The sequence below is a fragment of the Pseudophryne corroboree genome (genome assembly GCF_028390025.1).
Source record: "Pseudophryne corroboree isolate aPseCor3 chromosome 6 unlocalized genomic scaffold, aPseCor3.hap2 SUPER_6_unloc_1, whole genome shotgun sequence".
Classification (NCBI taxonomy): Eukaryota; Metazoa; Chordata; class Amphibia; order Anura; family Myobatrachidae; genus Pseudophryne; species Pseudophryne corroboree.
The window spans coordinates 331630-352581 of NW_026967602.1; the positions used below are offsets into that span (position 1 = coordinate 331630).

Consider the following 20952-nt stretch of genomic DNA (forward strand, 5'->3'; position numbering starts at 1 on the left):
TGAGAAGGATTAAGGGATAGGTGAGAAAAAAAAGGGGTGTTATGGGGTGAATTAATATTAGTGAAAAAAGTGTGTAACATGTATAATAAACAAACAGTGAAAGTGCCAAATTAAATGTAATGCTGCGATGCCCTGTTGTCGCCCAGCCACGGCAGTCCAGGAGGCCCCGCACCCCAGGAGCCACCCCATTGCTGACCTATTGTTCAGAATAACTGGACTTACCTAGAATTGTGCCATATTCACAAGTGCAGTCATGCTAGGTACCCTAGTTAAAATAAATGAGGGTCAGGTGCGGGTGGGTGCAAGTCTAAGAATGAAGGTGTCTCACTCCTTCAGGTGTGTCTATACAAAACACTTTTAGTTTGCTAGGGAGGGGCCTTAGACTGCACACCTATAGCTGCCAGTAATGTGAGGTGCTACCTACTGAGACTTGTAGTTCTACAGAAGAAAAAGGGGGTGTTGTAGGTGCACTGTCTCTAGCATTACTGATATCATACAGCTTAGCATATAATAAATAGTGGAGTTTAGTTATGAATTGATCAATGCATGAAGCTGCAGCCCCGCGGCAAGGGACTCCACTCTGCTGCAGTACCTAACACTATAGGGGTTCAAACCTAGGGCACGGGACCCCCAAAAAAAACCCACAGCCAAGCAACCCAAGGGCATCGCAGGAAATAATTATGTGTAGTGAGAAGGATTAAGGGATAGGTGAGAAAAGAAAGGGGTGTTATGGGGTGAATTAATATTAGTGAAAAAAGTGTGTAACATGTATAATAAACAAACAGTGAAAGTGCCAAATTAAATGTAATGCTGCGATGCCCTGTTGTCGCCCAGCCACGGCAGTCCAGGAGGCCCCGCACCCCAGGAGCCACCCCATTGCTGACCTATTGTTCAGAATAACTGGACTTACCTAGAATTGTGCCATATTCACAAGTGCAGTCATGCTAGGTACCCTAGTTAAAATAAATGAGGGTCAGGTGCGGGTGGGTGCAAGTCTAAGAATGAAGGTGTCTCACTCCTTCAGGTGTGTCTATACAAAACACTTTTAGTTTGCTAGGGAGGGGCCTTAGACTGCACACCTATAGCTGCCAGTAATGTGAGGTGCTACCTACTGAGACTTGTAGTTCTACAGAAGAAAAAGGGGGTGTTGTAGGTGCACTGTCTCTAGCATTACTGATATCATACAGCTTAGCATATAATAAATGGTGGAGTTTAGTTATGAATTGATCAATGCATTAAGCTGCAGCCCCGCGGCAAGGGACTCCCTAGGTACTGCAGCAGAGTGGAGTCCCTTGCCGCGGGGCTGCAGCTTAATGCATTGATCAATTCATAACTAAACTCCACCATTTATTATATGCTAAGCTGTATGATATCAGTAATGCTAGAGACAGTGCACCTACAACACCCCCTTTTTCTTCTGTAGAACTACAAGTCTCAGTAGGTAGCACCTCACATTACTGGCAGCTATAGGTGTGCAGTCTAAGGCCCCTCCCTAGCAAACTAAAAGTGTTTTGTATAGACACACCTGAAGGAGTGAGACACCTTCATTCTTAGACTTGCACCCACCCGCACCTGACCCTCATTTATTTTAACTAGGGTACCTAGCATGACTGCACTTGTGAATATGGCACAATTCTAGGTAAGTCCAGTTATTCTGAACAATAGGTCAGCAATGGGGTGGCTCCTGGGGTGCGGGGCCTCCTGGACTGCCGTGGCTGGGCGACAACAGGGCATCGCAGCATTACATTTAATTTGGCACTTTCACTGTTTGTTTATTATACATGTTACACACTTTTTTCACTAATATTAATTCACCCCATAACACCCCTTTTTTTTCTCACCTATCCCTTAATCCTTCTCACTACACATAATTATTTCCTGCGATGCCCTTGGGTTGCTTGGCTGTGGGTTTTTTTTGGGGGGTCCCGTGCCCTAGGTTTGAACCCCTATAGTGTTAGGTACTGCAGCAGAGTGGAGTCCCTTGCCGCGGGGCTGCAGCTTAATGCATTGATCAATTCATAACTAAACTCCACCATTTATTATATGCTAAGCTGTATGATATCAGTAATGCTAGAGACAGTGCACCTACAACACCCCCTTTTTCTTCTGTAGAACTACAAGTCTCAGTAGGTAGCACCTCACATTACTGGCAGCTATAGGTGTGCAGTCTAAGGCCCCTCCCTAGCAAACTAAAAGTGTTTTGTATAGACACACCTGAAGGAGTGAGACACCTTCATTCTTAGACTTGCACCCACCCGCACCTGACCCTCATTTATTTTAACTAGGGTACCTAGCATGACTGCACTTGTGAATATGGCACAATTCTAGGTAAGTCCAGTTATTCTGAACAATAGGTCAGCAATGGGGTGGCTCCTGGGGTGCGGGGCCTCCTGGACTGCCGTGGCTGGGCGACAACAGGGCATCGCAGCATTACATTTAATTTGGCACTTTCACTGTTTGTTTATTATACGTTACACACTTTTTTCACTAATATTAATTCACCCCATAACACCCCTTTTTTTTCTCACCTATCCCTTAATCCTTCTCACTACACATAATTATTTCCTGCGATGCCCTTGGGTTGCTTGGCTGTGGGTTTTTTTGGGGGGTCCCGTGCCCTAGGTTTGAACCCCTATAGTGTTAGGTACTGCAGCAGAGTGGAGTCCCTTGCCGCGGGGCTGCAGCTTAATGCATTGATCAATTCATAACTAAACTCCACCATTTATTATATGCTAAGCTGTATGATATCAGTAATGCTAGAGACAGTGCACCTACAACACCCCCTTTTTCTTCTGTAGAACTACAAGTCTCAGTAGGTAGCACCTCACATTACTGGCAGCTATAGGTGTGCAGTCTAAGGCCCCTCCCTAGCAAACTAAAAGTGTTTTGTATAGACACACCTGAAGGAGTGAGACACCTTCATTCTTAGACTTGCACCCACCCGCACCTGACCCTCATTTATTTTAACTAGGGTACCTAGCATGACTGCACTTGTGAATATGGCACAATTCTAGGTAAGTCCAGTTATTCTGAACAATAGGTCAGCAATGGGGTGGCTCCTGGGGTGCGGGGCCTCCTGGACTGCCGTGGCTGGGCGACAACAGGGCATCGCAGCATTACATTTAATTTGGCACTTTCACTGTTTGTTTATTATACATGTTACACACTTTTTTCACTAATATTAATTCACCCCATAACACCCCTTTTTTTTTTCTCACCTATCCCTTAATCCTTCTCACTACACATAATTATTTCCTGCGATGCCCTTGGGTTGCTTGGCTGTGGGTTTTTTTTGGGGGTCCCGTGCCCTAGGTTTGAACCCCTATAGTGTTAGGTACTGCAGCAGAGTGGAGTCCCTTGCCGCGGGGCTGCAGCTTAATGCATTGATCAATTCATAACTAAACTCCACCATTTATTATATGCTAAGCTGTATGATATCAGTAATGCTAGAGACAGTGCACCTACAACACCCCCTTTTTCTTCTGTAGAACTACAAGTCTCAGTAGGTAGCACCTCACATTACTGGCAGCTATAGGTGTGCAGTCTAAGGCCCCTCCCTAGCAAACTAAAAGTGTTTTGTATAGACACACCTGAAGGAGTGAGACACCTTCATTCTTAGACTTGCACCCACCCGCACCTGACCCTCATTTATTTTAACTAGGGTACCTAGCATGACTGCACTTGTGAATATGGCACAATTCTAGGTAAGTCCAGTTATTCTGAACAATAGGTCAGCAATGGGGTGGCTCCTGGGGTGCGGGGCCTCCTGGACTGCCGTGGCTGGGCGACAACAGGGCATCGCAGCATTACATTTAATTTGGCACTTTCACTGTTTGTTTATTATACATGTTACACACTTTTTTCACTAATATTAATTCACCCCATAACACCCCTTTTTTTTCTCACCTATCCCTTAATCCTTCTCACTACACATAATTATTTCCTGCGATGCCCTTGGGTTGCTTGGCTGTGGGTTTTTTTTTTGGGGGGTCCCGTGCCCTAGGTTTGAACCCCTATAGTGTTAGGTACTGCAGCAGAGTGGAGTCCCTTGCCGCGGGGCTGCAGCTTAATGCATTGATCAATTCATAACTAAACTCCACCATTTATTATATGCTAAGCTGTATGATATCAGTAATGCTAGAGACAGTGCACCTACAACACCCCCTTTTTCTTCTGTAATACCATGGGGTTGTAGGTGGTAGTAAAGGACAAGGCACCACACAGTTAAGCTTTTGGCATCCCAAGATGCTGATCGACAGGCAGAGGCTGTCGCTGGGCAGGAGAGGATGGCACGGCGGCGTTTGGCCGACGTTTTTGGAGCGCGGTCCTGCGTGACGTCACAGGGCAGTGACGAGTAACTCCCGGCCGCCGCTGTGCGATGCTTTTGTACTTGTGCTGGGGGGGGGGGTGCGGACTGACATGTGGGGCGGACTTGCCCTGTGCTGGGCGTCCCCCCGCATGTCTGGGTGCCTGATCGTAGATGTGCTAAATTTAGCACAGCTATGATCAATTCGGAATGACCCCCATACTCTCTAGGAGGAGGGAGCCGACGACCAAGAAGAGTGACCCATAGAAGCCAGGTGTGTCAGGGTGGGCACCCTGTGGACCCTATGAACCTCTAAGAAAGAGTGTTAACAAAGGTAAGTTTTACCATATCTCTCGTTTTCTTCTTTGGGTTCCATAGGGAGTCCACAGGGAATACCATGAGGATGTCCCAAAGCAGTTATTTTAAGGGAGGGGACCCTCCTGAGTAGATAAAAAAATCCGGTCCAATCGAAACTCTTGAGAGGCAAAAGTATCAATGCACCTAAGAAATGTGTGAGCAGAAGATCATGTAGCTGGCTGGTACAGTTGTTCTGCAGACGCTCCACGGCGTGCTGCCCACAGAGCGAGTAGAGTGAACTGAGACTGTATAGGGCGCATGAATGTCAGCCCGGGTGTACGCCTGTGAAATTGTCATACGAATCCATCTAGCCAGAGTCTGTCTGTTGGCTGGCCAACCCCTCTTGTGGAATCCATAGTAAGAAAGGGGGAACAACAGGAGAGTGCCCCCAAATCTGAAACTTTACGAGCAGATGCACTAGCCAGTAGGAAGACACTTTTTTCCGTTAGCCACTTGAGGTCCAGAGTCCACAGGTTCAAACTAGGGCTCCTGAAGAGCATTGTGGACCAATGATAAATCCCAGAGAGCCACTGTGGGTAGATATGGAGGTTAAACCCGGATTATCCCCTGGAGAAATTTACGAACATCCAGGAGAGGAGCAATTTTTCATTAGAACCAAATGGACAGGGCCGAGGTGTACACTTTCAATGGTGACAGCTGGAGTCCCAGAGACAGTCCAGCTTGAAGGAAGGAATCCTGAATACCCAAAAAACCTGTGGGTTATAGTGCCTCATAATGCACCACTGCAGGTATGTATGCCATATCCAATAATAGATGTGGGCAGAGGCTGGCTTCTTTGCTCTAAACATGGTCTGGACCACCGACCGTGAGAAACCTTTCATCCTTAGGATGGATGACTCAAGAGCCACGCCATTAAAGACAGACAAGCTAGGTCCGGGTGTAGACAGGTGCCCTGAGACAGCAGGTCTGGTCACTAAGGGAGTGGAAAAAAATCCTCTACAGACAGGCTCCGCAGATCAGAAAACGAATGATGTCTGGGCCACATCGGGACAATCACTATAATTTTGCCCCCTTCATGTTTGAGCTTCCGAAGAACTTGTGGAAGAAGAGCAAGCAGAGAAAAGACATATGGCAGATGGAAGGTCCACCGCATGGCCAGGGTATCCACGATGGCTTCTTCAGAAATTCCTTGTCCTGTACCTGTAGACTGAAACCTTGTGGTTGTGCATGGAGGCCATGAGAATTACATCCGGATAGCCCCACTTGTGTACTAAAGAGTTGGAAGACCTGTCGGGTGTAGTGACTACTCTCCAACATGGACATTGTGATGGCTGAGGAAGTCTGCTTCCCAGTTCAGTACACCTGGGATGAAGAGCACCAATATTGCTGGAAGGTGGAATTCTGCCCATCGAAGAATGTGAGCCACTTCCTTCATTGCCAGCTGACTTCGGGGGCCTCACCGGATGGTTTATCTAGGGTACTGCTATGGCGTTGTCTGGCTGGACCTGTACAGGTTTGCCCTGAAGAACGTCCTCTGCCAGAAGTAGTGCTCTGTAGACAGCCCGTAACTTCATTGCATTGATTGGTAAGCGGGTTTCTGCCGGGGTCCAACGGCCCTGAAAGGAGCAGTGTCCAGTTACCATGCTATATCTGCAGAGACTGGCATCCGTGGTAGCATTACCCCATCCAGAAACAAGAAGGCTCGCCCCTTGTCCAGGTGTGATGTCTGTAGCCACCAAGTTAGAGACAGACAGACCTCTGGAGAGAGAACCATCATCTGGGATCTGATCCGATGAGGCTGTCCACTCCAATGAGCCAGGATTAGGTGTTATAGAGGACTGGAGTGGAAGTGGATAAAGGTGGGGACCATGGATCCCAGGACTTGCATGGCTGAGTGTTTGGTCACCCGGCGACTGCTGAGCAAGTGGCATATCCATTGCGGCAATGATGATACCTTGTCCAGGGTCAGGAAAAGTATCTGTACTTGAGAATCCAGGAGAGCTCCAAGATGGGTCATCCAGGAGAGCTCATGCGCTGAGAAGGTGTGAGGGATGACGTCCTCCAGTTGATGAGCCACCCATGTTGTTATAAGAAGGCAATAGTCATCTGGAGATGGCAGCGTAGGGCCTTCGGGAAGTGCACCAAAAGGTTCAGGTCATACAGATAAGGGAGAAATCTGACTCCCTGACGACGTAGCTGTGCTGCCATAACCGCCATTATTTTGGTAAAGACCCTGGGCGCAGTGGACATTCCAAATAGCAAGGCCCAAAATTGGTATTGTTGGTGAAGAATAGCAAACCACAAGAATTGCTGGTGAGAAGGTGCTATAGGGACATGCAGGTAAGCATCCTGGATGTCCAGAGACACCATGAAGTCTACTGGCTCCATTGCTAGAACAATGGAGTGCAGTATTTCCATAGGGAACTTGGGCTCTCTGACAAATTTGCTGAGAGATTTGAGGTTTAGGATAGGCTTGTCATCACGTTTTGTTGGTGGCTTTCTTGCAGTCCATGCCTGTTTTGACCTGTGTTTCATAGATTTAGTAGAGGCTGTTTGTCTAGGAGATTACTGGCCTTCGGCTTTGACTTGTGGGTGAAAGGCAGGAGAACTGGAGGTCCGAGCACATGGCGTAGGGGCCAATGGCAGGAAAGCTATCTTAGCAGTGTCACGATCTGGGTACTGAGACACCAGTTTTTATCCCTTAGGTGTCTCCTGAGGTTGGCTCAGCGGGCCAGGGTTGGGCTTTAACTAGGTTATTGCTCGCAGCACTGGTCTTAGCTGACCACCTTAGTATGTGTTCTTACGGCGGTGCGGCGCTCTCAGTCCCGTCGCAGCCGTCACCGCCGCGCCTGAGGCTCTCTTCTGGATGCACGTCCTCCATGTATCTCTGCTTCTGCTCCTGTCTCTCTGGCCGCCGCGCGTTGCTAGGCGCATGTGATCCCGCAACTGTGGCCTTCACCGCCATTGTTACACATTCCTATAGTAGTTAATTCCCCTTCTGTTCCTGTCTATGGGCGCAGCCATGATCACATGTCACTATTCCACCAATCCTCAGTTCTGCTGGAGCCCAGGTATCCTGGTCAGCCAATCCCTGCTGTCCATCTGGTATAAATAAGCTGTCTCCACACCCAGAAAGATGTCAGTGCTTCAATTGTCTTCAGTGATTCCAGTGTGCAGTTCTCCAGGACTTTCTCTGCAGTACAGCCTGACTCCCTGGTGATTACACTCTGCAGTGTAACCCGACTCTCCAGTGATTAACCCTCTACAGTCTTCCCTGATTCACCTGTGTCAGAACTCTGGCTTTCCAGCAGCCATTCTCCAGCTTCATCTACATTTCTATCTGCGAACCCCAGCTTCACTCAAAGCTTACCAACGATCCCCAGCATCACTTCATGCTTCACCTGTGCTTCTAAGTACAATAGTGCATACCACTTATACTTCAGGTTACTGGTCACAACCAGTGAAATTTCAGAGACTCACTTGTTGCTGTTTTGTTTGGTTGCACATTATCTGACTTTTCATTTAATAAAAGCACTTAAAGATATTCCTGTTGTCGTGGTCATGCCTTCGGGCATTTGGTATACAGCTTCTACGTATGTCCAGAAGTCCTCTCACACCTTCTACATTCCGGTACCCGTCAGCCCCTGCAACTGAGTCTTCCAGTCACAGTCACCAGCCCTCAGTTATGACAAGCAGCTGTTAGCGAAGCCACTACTTTTTCCAATTCGGCTCTGAACAGACTATTCCCAGAGAAAGGCAAGAATTCCAAGGTTTTTTTAGAATCTATGTCCACTTTACACAAGGGGAGACAGAGGATGCGTTGAGCCAGCACTGAGGTGGTCGCCGAGGCTTTAGAGACCAGGAGGACAGCGTCTACAGCTGTTTCACCTCAGTAGTAGGCAGCTTCTCTGATTTTTGGGATGTGTGACAGACTTTCTTGGGAAATGTCTGAAGGGTGTTCATACTGCAGAGCATCAGCCCAGTATTCAATTGCTTTGGACACCCAAATGGACACCACAGTTGGCCTAGTGATTGCGCCTGTAAGGGAACAGATAGACGTGAAACAGTGTTCCATCCTCCTATCAGTAGTTTCCTTCAAGGAAGACGTAGAAGGAATAGGTAAAGTGAAGGATTTGACCAAGCGTGTTACATGAGAGTCCACTGGTGGGGGAAATCCCACTTTGTACAATCAGTTGCTGGAACAGGGTAGAAAGAAGTTAAACGCTTAGGTAGCAGAATCTTTTTACCTGGAGTATTTCATGCTTCACGACGTAGCTCCATAAGGTGCTCAGATCGAGGAAACTCTGTCTTAAGTACCCTTTGGCGTTTAAAAAGCTGTGAGGACTTCAGTTCAGGAGCAGGTTCATCTTCCTCAATGTTTAGGATAGTTTTGACATCTACCACAAGTGCCGACACATCCAGTGCCGAGCGAGCCACTTTTCCTCCAGAGGCAAGCTCGGTGAGCGAGTCATCAGTGTCCCCTCTCTCACTCGATGATACTCTGAATCTGTGAGTGGAGCAGATTGAGAGGAAGAGCCAGTACACAACGGCCCAATAGGGTAAAGGCCTGTGATTTTGTAGTAGCTGCTGGAAAGACATAGAGGTTTGCGTCCAAATCTGTACCGAATCTGAAATCACGTCCACCCAAGGAGGATTAATGACTGGCATGGCTGGGACCAAGATGGCAGTATGTACCTGCTGAGGAATTCCCACAGGGGGAGTAACTGCAGGAGTCGCCAGGCGGTCAGCTATCTGCCTCAGTGAGTGAGAAAAAGAAGCCCATGGGGGTTCCTGTCTAGAGACTGGGGGTGCTGGCTGGTTAGGTGGTATATATCAGGCAGCACATAAGATCCTGAGGCATATACAGACCCGCCCAACAGGATTTACATAAGGTAATTCCCCGAGAGTTGGGGAATAATCGAGTTAAATAGCGCCAATCAAGGATTATATTTCCTTATACTGATAGATGAACCTATGGAGATTAGGGAGGCACCATGGGCATAACTATAGTGGGTGCAAGGGGTGGCATTGCTACAGGGCCAAGCGGCTTAGGGGGGTTATAAAGTTACATACCAATTTCCCAGATTTTCCTGCTAAGCTCCTGGATCTGATCCTTTGCCCGGCCTGATTGTGTGACATAACATTGTCAGCGAGAGGTGTGTAGTGGATAATGGTAAGGGGGCGCTGTAATGAACTGGGTACATTGTACTGTATGTCATTATGTGTACTGGCAGCCCCACAATGTGACACCCTGTAACCTAGGGCGCTATTATTGGGCATAAAATGAATGACTGCTGCAGAGAGGAGTCTCTCAAGAAGCATTGGGACAGGGGTCCATTTAATATGTTGCTCTGGGGACCATAAAGTTCTGGTTACGTCCCTAAGAGGCACCACAGTGGTATTACATGCAGTTCTCAAGGGGCGCACTTCAGATAAATCCCGACACCCTAATTAGGAAAAGGGATAGCAGCAGCTTATAGCGGCGTCCCGCCAGACTCCTCACCGGTAAGGTGATCGCCTGCGCACTCAGGAACGCTGTTCCCTTTGTCACTTATAGTATTCTTACACCGCTGTAACATCTACGCTCATCATTATGGTAACCCAGCTGTGTCTAGATATGGGCTCTCAGTCTGCATCGCAGAGAGGAAGGGGGACCCAATTACTGGATCCTGATTGACTCCCTATATTCCACCCCATTGCAGATAATGCAGAAGGTGACACTGTACATTCCCAGGGGGTAGAACTAGAAACGTGTATTTCTCTCTCTTCCAGGATCTCCTGCTGCATGAGGAGAGAAGAAAGAGAAGAAACAACTGAGACACACTCCGGTCTGGACCTCCAGTCGGGGCGAGCGAGAAGACTCTACGCTATGGGAGGAGTTACACATATTCTGTGCTTCATACTGTTAATAAAGTGCAATTGCGGCATCCAGTCTCAGTACGTGGAGGGAGAAATTACCTGTAATAATACAGTGCTGTTAGTAAATCGCAGGATTCAGTATTTTCTATACAGGAGAGAAACATGATAATCAATTTCCCTGCATAGAAAGTGCTGTGTCCATATTCTATTACTGAGACACATGGATTTGTCTGTCCATCTCCGGCCCTCAATGAAGGGTAACATGATACATATACACCTATCACCCATCCACATCAATACTCCATAGAGCCATTAGGATGAGACGGCGCCAGTGCTTTGCAAACATTTTTGGGGTAATTCTGAGTAGGGAGGAAAAAGAAAGGCAAATAACTGTGCACCTGGGCAAGTGTGGGGGGTGGGAGGAATACATTTGCTAAGTTTGCCTGCGGGGTTGATGTCACCCATTTTTGTATATAGCCCACCCACGCTGGCAGCTTTATTTGTACACTGAAATTTAGAGTTGAGCTCGGACGCAACCCTTTGGGTTTGCCCCGGTGCAAAGAAAGTCCTTTTTTTGTGGGTAGGGTTTGCTACCAACTCTGAATGGGATGCAGCGAATCCCGTCACTCGAAATACCGATTCAGGAATCCTGACACCGGAATTCCATCAGGGTCATAAGACGTAAATGATAATGCCCCGTTACTCAGTACTCGGTTGAGTGAAGAAGTAGTCCGTGAGCGACTAAACAAAATTAAGACTAATAAATCTCCTGGTCCAGATGGTTTTCACCCTAGGATTTTAATGGAGCTAAGCTCAGAAGTAGCAAGGCCTCTATACTTAATCTTCAGTGATTCAATTATACCTGGATTAGTAGCGAGGGGCTGGATAATTGCAGATGTAGTGCCGTTATTTATAAGGGGAAGCAAAACTCATCCAGGAAATTATAGGCTGGTAAATTTTAAATCTATAGTAGGGAAAATATTAGAAACTATGGGGCAGATGTATTAACCTGGAGATGGCATAAGGAAGTGATAAACCTGTGATAAGTGCAAAGTGATAAACGCACCAGCCAATCAGCTCCTAACTGTTAATTTACATATTGGAGCTGATTGGCTGGTGCGTTTATCGACTTGCACTTATCACTGGTTTATCACTTCCTTATGCCTTCTCCAGGTTAATACATCTGCCCCTATGGGCCTAATTCAGACCTGATCGCAGCAGCAAATTTGTTAGCAAATGGGCAAAACCATGGCCCTCATTCCGAGTTGTTCGCTCGCTAGCTGCTTTTAGCAGCATTGCACACGATAGGCTGTCGCCCTCTGGGAGTGTATCTTGGCATAGCAGAATTGCGAATGAAAGATTAGCAGAATTGCGAATAAATAATTCCCTACAGTTTCTGAGTAGCTCTAGACTTACTCCTACACTGCGATCAGCTCAGTCAGTTTCGTTCCTGGTTTGACGTCACAAACACGCCTTGCGTTCGGCCAGCCACTCCCCCGTTTCTCCAGACACTCCCGCGTTTTATCCTGGCATGCCTGCGTTTTTCCGCACACTCCCAGAAAACGGTCAGTTTCTGCCCAGAAACACCCACTTCCTGTCAATCACTCACCGATCACTTCAACGATGAAAATAATTTGTTTGCCCGTGAGTAAATCTACTAAGCTTTGTGCTAAAATACTTAGCGCATGCACGATGCGTACCATGCGCAGACACATTTTTGCCTTAATCGCCCCATTGCAAAAATCTTCAACGAGCAAACAACTCGGAATGACCCCCCACGTGCACTGCAGGTGGGGCAGATGTAACATGTGCAGATCGAGTTAGATTTGGGTGGGTTATATTGTTTCTGTGCAGGGTAAATACTGGCTGCTTTATTTACAGTATACACTAAAATTGAGATTTCTGTTTGAACACACCCCACCCAAATCTAACTCTCTCTACACATGTTACATCTGCCCCACCTGCACTGCACATGGTTTTGCCCATTTTCTAACTAATTTGCTGCTGCGATCAGGTCTGAATTAGGCCCTATATTAAGGGATAGCATTCAGGAGTACTTAGATTTTTAGTAAGAAGCAGAATAGGTGTGTGAGGTCTTGTCAAACTAAATTAATCAGCTCCCGCGAGGAAGTGAGTGTAAATTTAGACCAGGGTAACGCTGTGGATGTGGTATTTTTAGATTTTGATAAAGCCTTTGACACGGGGCCGCACATGAGGTTTGTACACAAACTAAGAGAGCTCGGTCTAAGAAACACAATTTGTACTTGGGTCAAAAATTGGTTGGAAAATAAAGAACAGAGAGTTGTGGTCAATGGTAATTATTCCAACTGGGCTAAAGTAGTGTACCTCAAGGGTCTGAACTGGGGCCACTTCTATTTATCATATTTATATATGGGCTGGGACACGGTCTTGAGAGCAAAGTCTCCATCGCAGATGATTCTAAACTGTGTAATATAATTAAATCAGATAGAGATGTTGACTGACTACAGAACGACTTAATCAAATTGGAAGTTAAGGCTGCAAACTGGAGTATGAGGTTTAATATAGAGAAATGGAAAGTCATGCATTTTGGGAATAACATGCAATTTACAAATGAAATGGGGAATCGGTAATGGAGAAAGATTCGGGTGTTCTCATTTACAATAGATTTAGTAGCAGTGCCCAGTGTGATTGTGCAGTAACAAAGGCAAGTAAGGAGTTAGCATGCATAAATCGGGGAATGGAGACCAGGGATGAAAGTGTAATCTATGAGGGGCCATTCAAGTCAAAATTACAGCTGCCACTGTATAAACCATTGGTACGGCCACATCTGGAATATTGTGGAGAGTTCTGGGTACCGCACTATAAAAAAGACATATTGGACCTCGAAAAAGTTCAGAGAAGAGCCACCAGATGATTAAGGGCTTAGTCATTGGATTATAATGAAAGGCTATTGTTAAATTCGCTTAACTTTCAGGAAAAAGCAGTACCTGAATACACAAGTAGAAAGGAAAAAATACAACTGCGCCTGGGATTAACAAAAGATGGAATACATCATAAATGATATATTAATTGAATATATAAGCCACTGAGTGTCCAACTGATTAATATTGCACATGAATTATTTATATATATGTATCAATAAAAAGTACAATTGAAAAAATTGACTGTGCACAGTATACAGTTTTATTAAAAAAAAAGGAAATGGAGCGTATTAAAATGTATCCAGTTGTAAACACAACACTGTAACATATGCGGTATAACTGTTAGTATCAATTAAACATGTGTCCATTTAAATTCACTGTTGCATGGTGACTATATTGAGTGACTGAATAGCCAACCAGTCTCTGGAATTTCAGTGGGTATATAGTGAGCCTTCAAAAGTCCCTTTTATAATTCACGTTGTAACAAGTGCACTTTTTGAATTTATTAGCAGGTGACAAATATATAAAGGTGACTATGAGAGAGCTGTTGACAGAGCAGGTACTTGTGGTTTCCCACCGTGCTGATTACCTGGTCCAGTTGTGAGGAAGAGCTAGAATCAGGCTGTGCTCACCTCATATATGCTGCTGGATCACTTCCAGTTGGAGACCGCTGGCACTATTCAAAGTCAGCCGGACGTATTAACATCTAGCGTCAGACAGCGCTGGTGGAGGTATTCCCCCCGAGCTGCTCTCGCCGGAGACTGGTCCTGCTGCGAGGGAGAGCCAAGCCAAGGCTGTGTTCTCCTCGTATGCGGCTTGTTGGGTCAGTTCCAATTAAAGACCATTTGCGGTAATAAGAGCCAGCCAGCCGCGTCTCATCTAGCGCCGGGCAATGCTGGTAGTGTTGTTCACACCTCTGGGTAAAAATAATATTGTGAGGTGTTCAGAATAGACTGAAAATGAGTGGAAATTATGGTTATTGAGGTTAATAATACTATGGGATCAAAATGACCCCCAAATTCTATGATTTAAGCTGTTTTTGAGGGTTTTTTGTAAAAAAAACACCCGAATCCAAAACACACCCGAATCCGACAAAAAAATTTTCAGGGAGGTTTTGCCAAAACGCGTCCGAATCCAAAACATGGCTGCGGAACCGAATCCAAAACAAAAACACGAAAAATTTCCGGTGCACATCACTACTCATTTCCAGTCTATTCTGATCACCTCACACCTCACAATATTATTTTTAGTCCTAAAATTTGCACCAAGGTAGCTGTGTGACTAAGCTAAGCGACCCAAGTGGCCGAGACAAACACCTGGCCCATCTAGGAGTGGCACTGCAGTGTCAGACAGGATGGCCCTTCAAAAAAATAGTCCCCAAACAGTACATGATGCAAAGAAAAAAAGAGGTGCACCTCAATAACCATAATTTCCACTAATTTCCAGTCTATTCTGAACACCTCACACCTCACAATATTATTTTCAGTCCTAAAATTTGCACCGAGGTCGCTGGATGGCTAAGCTAAGCGACACAAGTGGCCGACACAAACACCTGGCCCATCTAGGATTGGCACTGTAGTTTTCTAGCGAGAGGGTGAGTGCTTCCATCCTCATGTGAATCTGAACCACTAGCCATGAACATAGGCCAGGGCCTCAGCCGTTCCTTGTCACTCCGTGTCGTAAATGGCATATTGGCAAGTTTACGCTTCTCCTCAGACGCTTTTAATTTTGATTTTTGGGTCATTTTTTTACTGATCTTTTGTGTTTTGGATTTTACATGCTCTCTACTATGACATTGGGCATCGGCCTTGGCAGACGACGTTGATGGCATTTCATCGTCTCGGCCATGACTAGTGGCAGTAGCTTCAGCACAAGGTAGAAGTGGATCTTGATCTTTCCCTATTTTACCCTCCACATTTTTGTTCTCCATTTTTTAATGTGTGGAATTATATGTCAGTAATATATCAATAGCAATGGCCTACTGTACCGTACTGCTATATATTATATACTGGTGGTCATCAAAATTATGCACTGTCCTCCTACTATATATACTGCGCACAACTAAAATGCACCACAGGTATGGATGGATAGTATACTTGATGACACAGAGGTAGGTAGAGCAGTGGACTACTGTACCGTACTGCTATATATTATATAATGGTGGTCAGCAAAATTATGCACTGTCCTCCTACTACTGCGCACAACAACTTAAAAAACCACAGGTATGGATGGATAGTATACTTGACGACACAGAGGTAGGTAGAGCAGTGGACTACTGTACCGTACTGCTATATATTATATAATGGTGGTCAGCAAAATTATGCACTGTCCTCCTACTACTGCGCACAACAACTTAAAAAACCACAGGTATGGATGGATAGTATACTTGACGACACAGAGGTAGGTAGAGCAGTGGACTACTGTACCGTACTGATATAATACTGGTGGTCAATGGTCAGCAAAATTCTGCACTGTCCTCCTACTATATACTACAATGCAGCACAGATATGGAGCATTTTTCAGGCAGAGAACGTAGATATTTGCAGCACACTGAGCACAGATATTTGCAGCACACTGAGCACAGATATTTGCAGGACACTGAGCACAGATATTTGCAGCACACTGAGCACAGATATTTGCAGCACACTGAGCACAGATATTTGCAGCACACTGAACACAACTGAGAGAACGCTGCCCACGTCCTCTCCTTATCATCTCCAATGCACGAGAGAAAATGGCGGCGACGCGCGTCTCCTTATAAAGAATCCGAATCTCGTGAGAATCCGACAGCGGGATGATGACGTTCGGGCGCACTCGGGTTAACCGAGCAAGGCGGGTAGATTCGAATCTGCTTCGGAACCGTGTAAAATGGGTGAAGTTCGGGGGGGTTCGGATTCCGAGGAACCGAACCCGCTCATCTCTAATTTATACCATCTTGACTGTTGTGTGTTGATTACTATTGACTGTGCATTGTTTGTTATGCATTATGTCTAATAAAAACATTGGGGGGAAAAAAGTCTACCAGATTTTTTTTTAAACCTGAACCTAGATTTTAATAGTCCAAAAGTGTATCACTGATCTACTGGATTTATGTGCCTCATTACACTTATGCCCAGCAGGAGTCTATAGAAGTAACAACAAATTCAGAAGCCAGGAGCAACAGCCATAGGCAGAATCCCTGTATTAGAAAAAATATATATATGTTATATACCTTTAAATTGAAGAACAACATTACAGGTCACTTACCCAGCAGCCATCTTCTTCTAATTAAAATTTTGCATAGAGGGATGAGTGTCTGAGGATAAAGACATTATTATTTAGTTTGCTTCACATACCACCTGAACAGTCATAGAATAGGTGTGGTCCTATACAAGGTCACACGGGTTCAATAAGTTGTTACAGTCGCGCTGTTACATCTGCATGACCTTGCCATCAAATACTTAATTGTGGTGTAACTACCCAGAGTAGAACTTAGGCCTACGTAGGTTCTGTGGAACCCCATGACCCTGCTATATTTCCGATGTATTTGCTCTGGCTGCTCCCAGTCAGGTGGGGGGTGAGCTTCATATCTGAGGTATGTACTGAGCATACAGTAACCTTGTGTCCGTTTTTATAGGCAACGTGCAGTAGAGTTCTCCAATAAAATGTGATTTTACTACTCAAACAAACCTACCACTTGTTATTATATTGTTTCTTCATTTTGGCCTCGTTTATTGGTCGGTGTCGCTGAGTTTTACAAACCTGTGCTTAGGAAGTCACCGGTATACATACATTTCTATACAAAGTAATCAGTAGTTTGTCTAAAGTTCTGTTCTATATTGGTTATTTGGTCAGTTTGCACCTTTTTTTTTAAAATAAGCAGATTGCAAATCCGACAAACATTTTTTTTTTGAAGCAACAAACCTCCCTTTAGTACATATACCCTTAGTGTTAAAGGCAGTAGACACGGGGGAGATGTGTGCTGGGCGATCTGTCACAGCCTGCTCAGCGCACATCTCTCCCCCGCTCAGCACACAGCGCAATGTGTGCTGAGCGAGGGGGGAGACGGACGGACGGGGGCTCATTTCTCCCAGCGGAGAAATAAACCGTGTGCTAGATTGTGCCTGCATGCATTCCAACCTAGCACCGGCGATAGCGACGTGCGGGGCCGACGCATCGCTATCGCTGTGTGGCATACACGAGAGATCCATGCTTAAAATCTAAGCAATCTAGTCGGATCTCTCCGTGTGTACCCCCTTTACCTTTGTGGTTTATAACAATTACTTCCAAATAAGAAAAAAGCCTTTTTCCCCGGGATCAGCCACAGCGCTGGTTGTATCTGTTTTGTCCTTCATTGAATGGTTTTATGCATTTTATGAGTTTTCAAATAAAATAAAACAAAGAAAATAATACCGCAGTGATGCAGAATCCTGAGGCGCCGTGCGATGTCCGGTACATTATTTGTGCACATTAGTCATCTAGGAATCACAATTTCCCTTATGTCGGCCGGAGGAGGATATGTGTAATCTGCTTGGGATTGAAAGTAGTTTTGTAATAAAACTTAGTCAACTGAACTATAAAGTTTATGGCTTACATAATATTGTGACACATGACCTGAGAGCTACTGTATGTCACGCCTGAGGTCAGACGCTGACCTGAGAGCTACTGTATGTCATGCCTGAGGTCAGACGCTGACCTGAGAGTTACTGTATGTCACGCCTGAGGTCAGAGACTGACCTGAGAGCTACTGTATGTCAATATGAGGTCAGAGGCTGACTTGAGAGCTGCTGTATGTCACGCCTGAAGTCCGACGCTGACCTGAGAGCTACTGTATGTCACGCCTGAGGTCAGAGGCTGACCTGAGAGCTACTGTGTGTCACGCCTGAGGTCAGAGGCTGACCAGAGAGCTACTGTATGTCACGCCTGAGGTCAGAGGCTGACCTGAGAGCTACTGTATGTCATGCCTGAGGTCAGAGGCTGACCTGAGAGCTACTGTATTTCACGCCGGAGGTCAGAGACTGACCTGAGAGCTACTGTATGTCAATCCTGAGGTCAGAGGCTGACCTGAGAGCTACTGTATGTCATGCCTGAGGTCAGAGGTTGACCTGAGAGCTACTGTATTTCACGCCTGAGGTCAGATGCTGACCTGAGAGCTACTGTATGTCATGCCTGAGGTCAGAGGTTGACCTGAGAGCTACTGTATTTCACGCCTGAGGTCAGAGGCTGACCTGAGAGCTACTGTATGTCACGCCTGAGGTCAGACGCTGACCTGAGAGCTACTGTATGTCATGCTTGAGAGCTACTGTATGTCACGCCTGAGGTCCGACGCTGACATGAGAGCTATTGTATGTCACGCCTGAGGTCAGAGGCTGACCTGAAAGCTACTGTATGTCACGCCTGAGGTCAGAAGCTGACCTGAGAGCTACTGTATGTCATGCCTGAGGTCAGAGGCTGACCTGAGAGCTACTGTATGTCACGCCTGAGGTCAGACGCTGACCTGAGAGCTACTGTATGTCACGCCTGAGGTCAGAGGCTGACCTGAGAGCTACTGTATGTCACGCCTGAGGTCAGAGGCTGACCTGAGAGCTACTGTATGTCATGCCTGAGGTCAGAGGCTGACCTGAGAGCTGCTGTATGTCATGCCTGAGGTCAGAGGCTGACCTGAGAGCTACTGTATTTCACGCCTGAGTTCAGAGGCTGACCTGAGAGCTACTGTATGTCACGCCTGAGGTCAGACGCTGACCTGAGAGCTACTGTATGTCACGCCTGAGGTCAGAGGCTGACCTGAGAGCTACTGTATGTCATGCCTGAGGTCAGAGGCTGACCTGAGAGCTACTGTATGTCACGCCTGAGGTCAGAGGCTGACCTGAGAGCTACTGTGTGTCATACCTGAGGTCAGAGGCTGACCTGAGAGCTACTGTATGTCACGCCTGAGGTTAGAGGCTGACCTGAGAGCTACTGCATGTCATGACTGAGGTCAGACGCTGACCTGAGAGCTACTGTATGTCATGCCTGAGGTCAGAGGCTGACCTGAGAGCTACTGTATGTCATGTCTGAGGTCAGAGGCTGACCTGAGAGCTACTGTATGTCACGCCTGAGGTCAGAGGATGACCTGAGAGCTACTCTATGTCACGCCTGAGGTCAGACGCTGACCTGAGAGCTACTGTATGTCACACCTGAAGTCAGAGGCTGACCTGAGAGCTACTGTATGTCACGCCTGAGGTCAGAGGCTGACCTGAGAGCTACTGTATGTCATGACTGAGGTCCGAGGCTGAGCTGAGAGCTACTGTATGTCATGCCTGAGAGCTACTGTATGTAACGCCTGAGGTCAGAGGCTGACCTGAGAGCTACTGTATGTCATGCCTGAGGTCAGAGGCTGACCTGGGGATGCCCCTGGCGTAGGGGCAGACGTGTAGTTGAACCTGGATGGCTGGATAGGGTTCTAGATAAGTAAGATACCCTTGGGGCATGCGCCCGTAGGCATGACCAGAATAACAGAGGTTTGTGTATAAGGTAAGTCTTCTATTAAGCACGCAGGTAAAGCAATCACAGCGGCAGATGGTAGTAGACTTGGATATCCACAATCAGATTACCCCAATGGAAGCTCACAGATCAGTATCACAGAATCAGTAATCGTCCTCAGTGCACAGAAGTCAGATAAATGCTGTTGGTATTATGGTCACGCTAGACACATGTTGGGAATCCAACAACTGAGGTTGAGCTTGGGAGACTGGTGCCTGAGGAGGAGGAAGGTGAGGAGGCTGAATGTAGCTCCTCCTCATGTGATGGGGTGTACAAGGACACATGTAAGACGATGAAGAAGATATAATTATATGATTTAATGGAATAACGATGATTCACAAAGACTGGAGTTATCCAATAGCAAAACTTAAGAATGGTGTTAATGAGTCTGAAGACCACAGATTAAAGAACTGAAGACTGTGGCTGTGACTTTAAGATGAGTCTGAAGAACACTGCGCACTTCCGGAAACCCCTCAATGGGCAAAGACCCCGAGGTTGCGGAGGTAAGCTGTTGGAAACGGGTTGCTGCAGCAAGGAGGTAACTACCAGACGGTAGTCGATGGGAACAGGATACCGGGAGTAACCTGGGAGCTCCGAGCTAAGCACCATTACCTGTGAAAGTAACTTGAAGCACTGGCACAATCACTCTGAACCAGCCCCCTTTTATAAGGGAAGACTGCCACGGATTGGCTGAACACAGAGAGTGAACAGGGCAGTACGGATGGTGTAATGGTTAGCATTACTGCCTTACAGCACTGAGGTCATGGGTTCTATTCCCACCATGGCCCAACTGTGTGGAGTTTGTATATTCTCCCCGTACTTGCGTGGGTTTCCTCCGGGTACTCCGGTTTCCTCCCACAATCCAAAAATATACTGGTATGTTGACCTGAGAGCTACTGTATGTCACGCCTGAAGTCAGAGGCTGACCTGAGAGCTACTGTATGTCACGCCTGAGGTCCGAGGCTGAGCTGAGAGCTACTGTATATCATGCCTGAGGTCAGAGGCTGACCTGAGAGCTACTGTATGTCATGCCTGAGGTCAGAGGCTGACCTGAGAGCTACTGTA

General features: G+C 46.5%; 1 protein-coding gene across 3 annotated transcripts in view; it reads left to right on the forward strand.

Moving 5' to 3' along the window:
* The window catches only part of LOC134985605 (phospholipid scramblase 3-like), a 111483-nt gene extending 99985 nt beyond the window's left edge, over positions 1–11498 (forward strand). For all 3 annotated transcript variants that reach the window (XM_063950422.1, XM_063950421.1, XM_063950423.1), the window contains one exon: positions 10397–11498. In XM_063950422.1, coding sequence (XP_063806492.1) covers positions 10397–10441 — 45 coding nt within the window. In that variant the 3' untranslated portion in view covers positions 10442–11498. The remainder of the gene's footprint in view (positions 1–10396) is intronic.
* The last annotated feature ends 9454 nt before the right edge of the window (positions 11499–20952 follow it).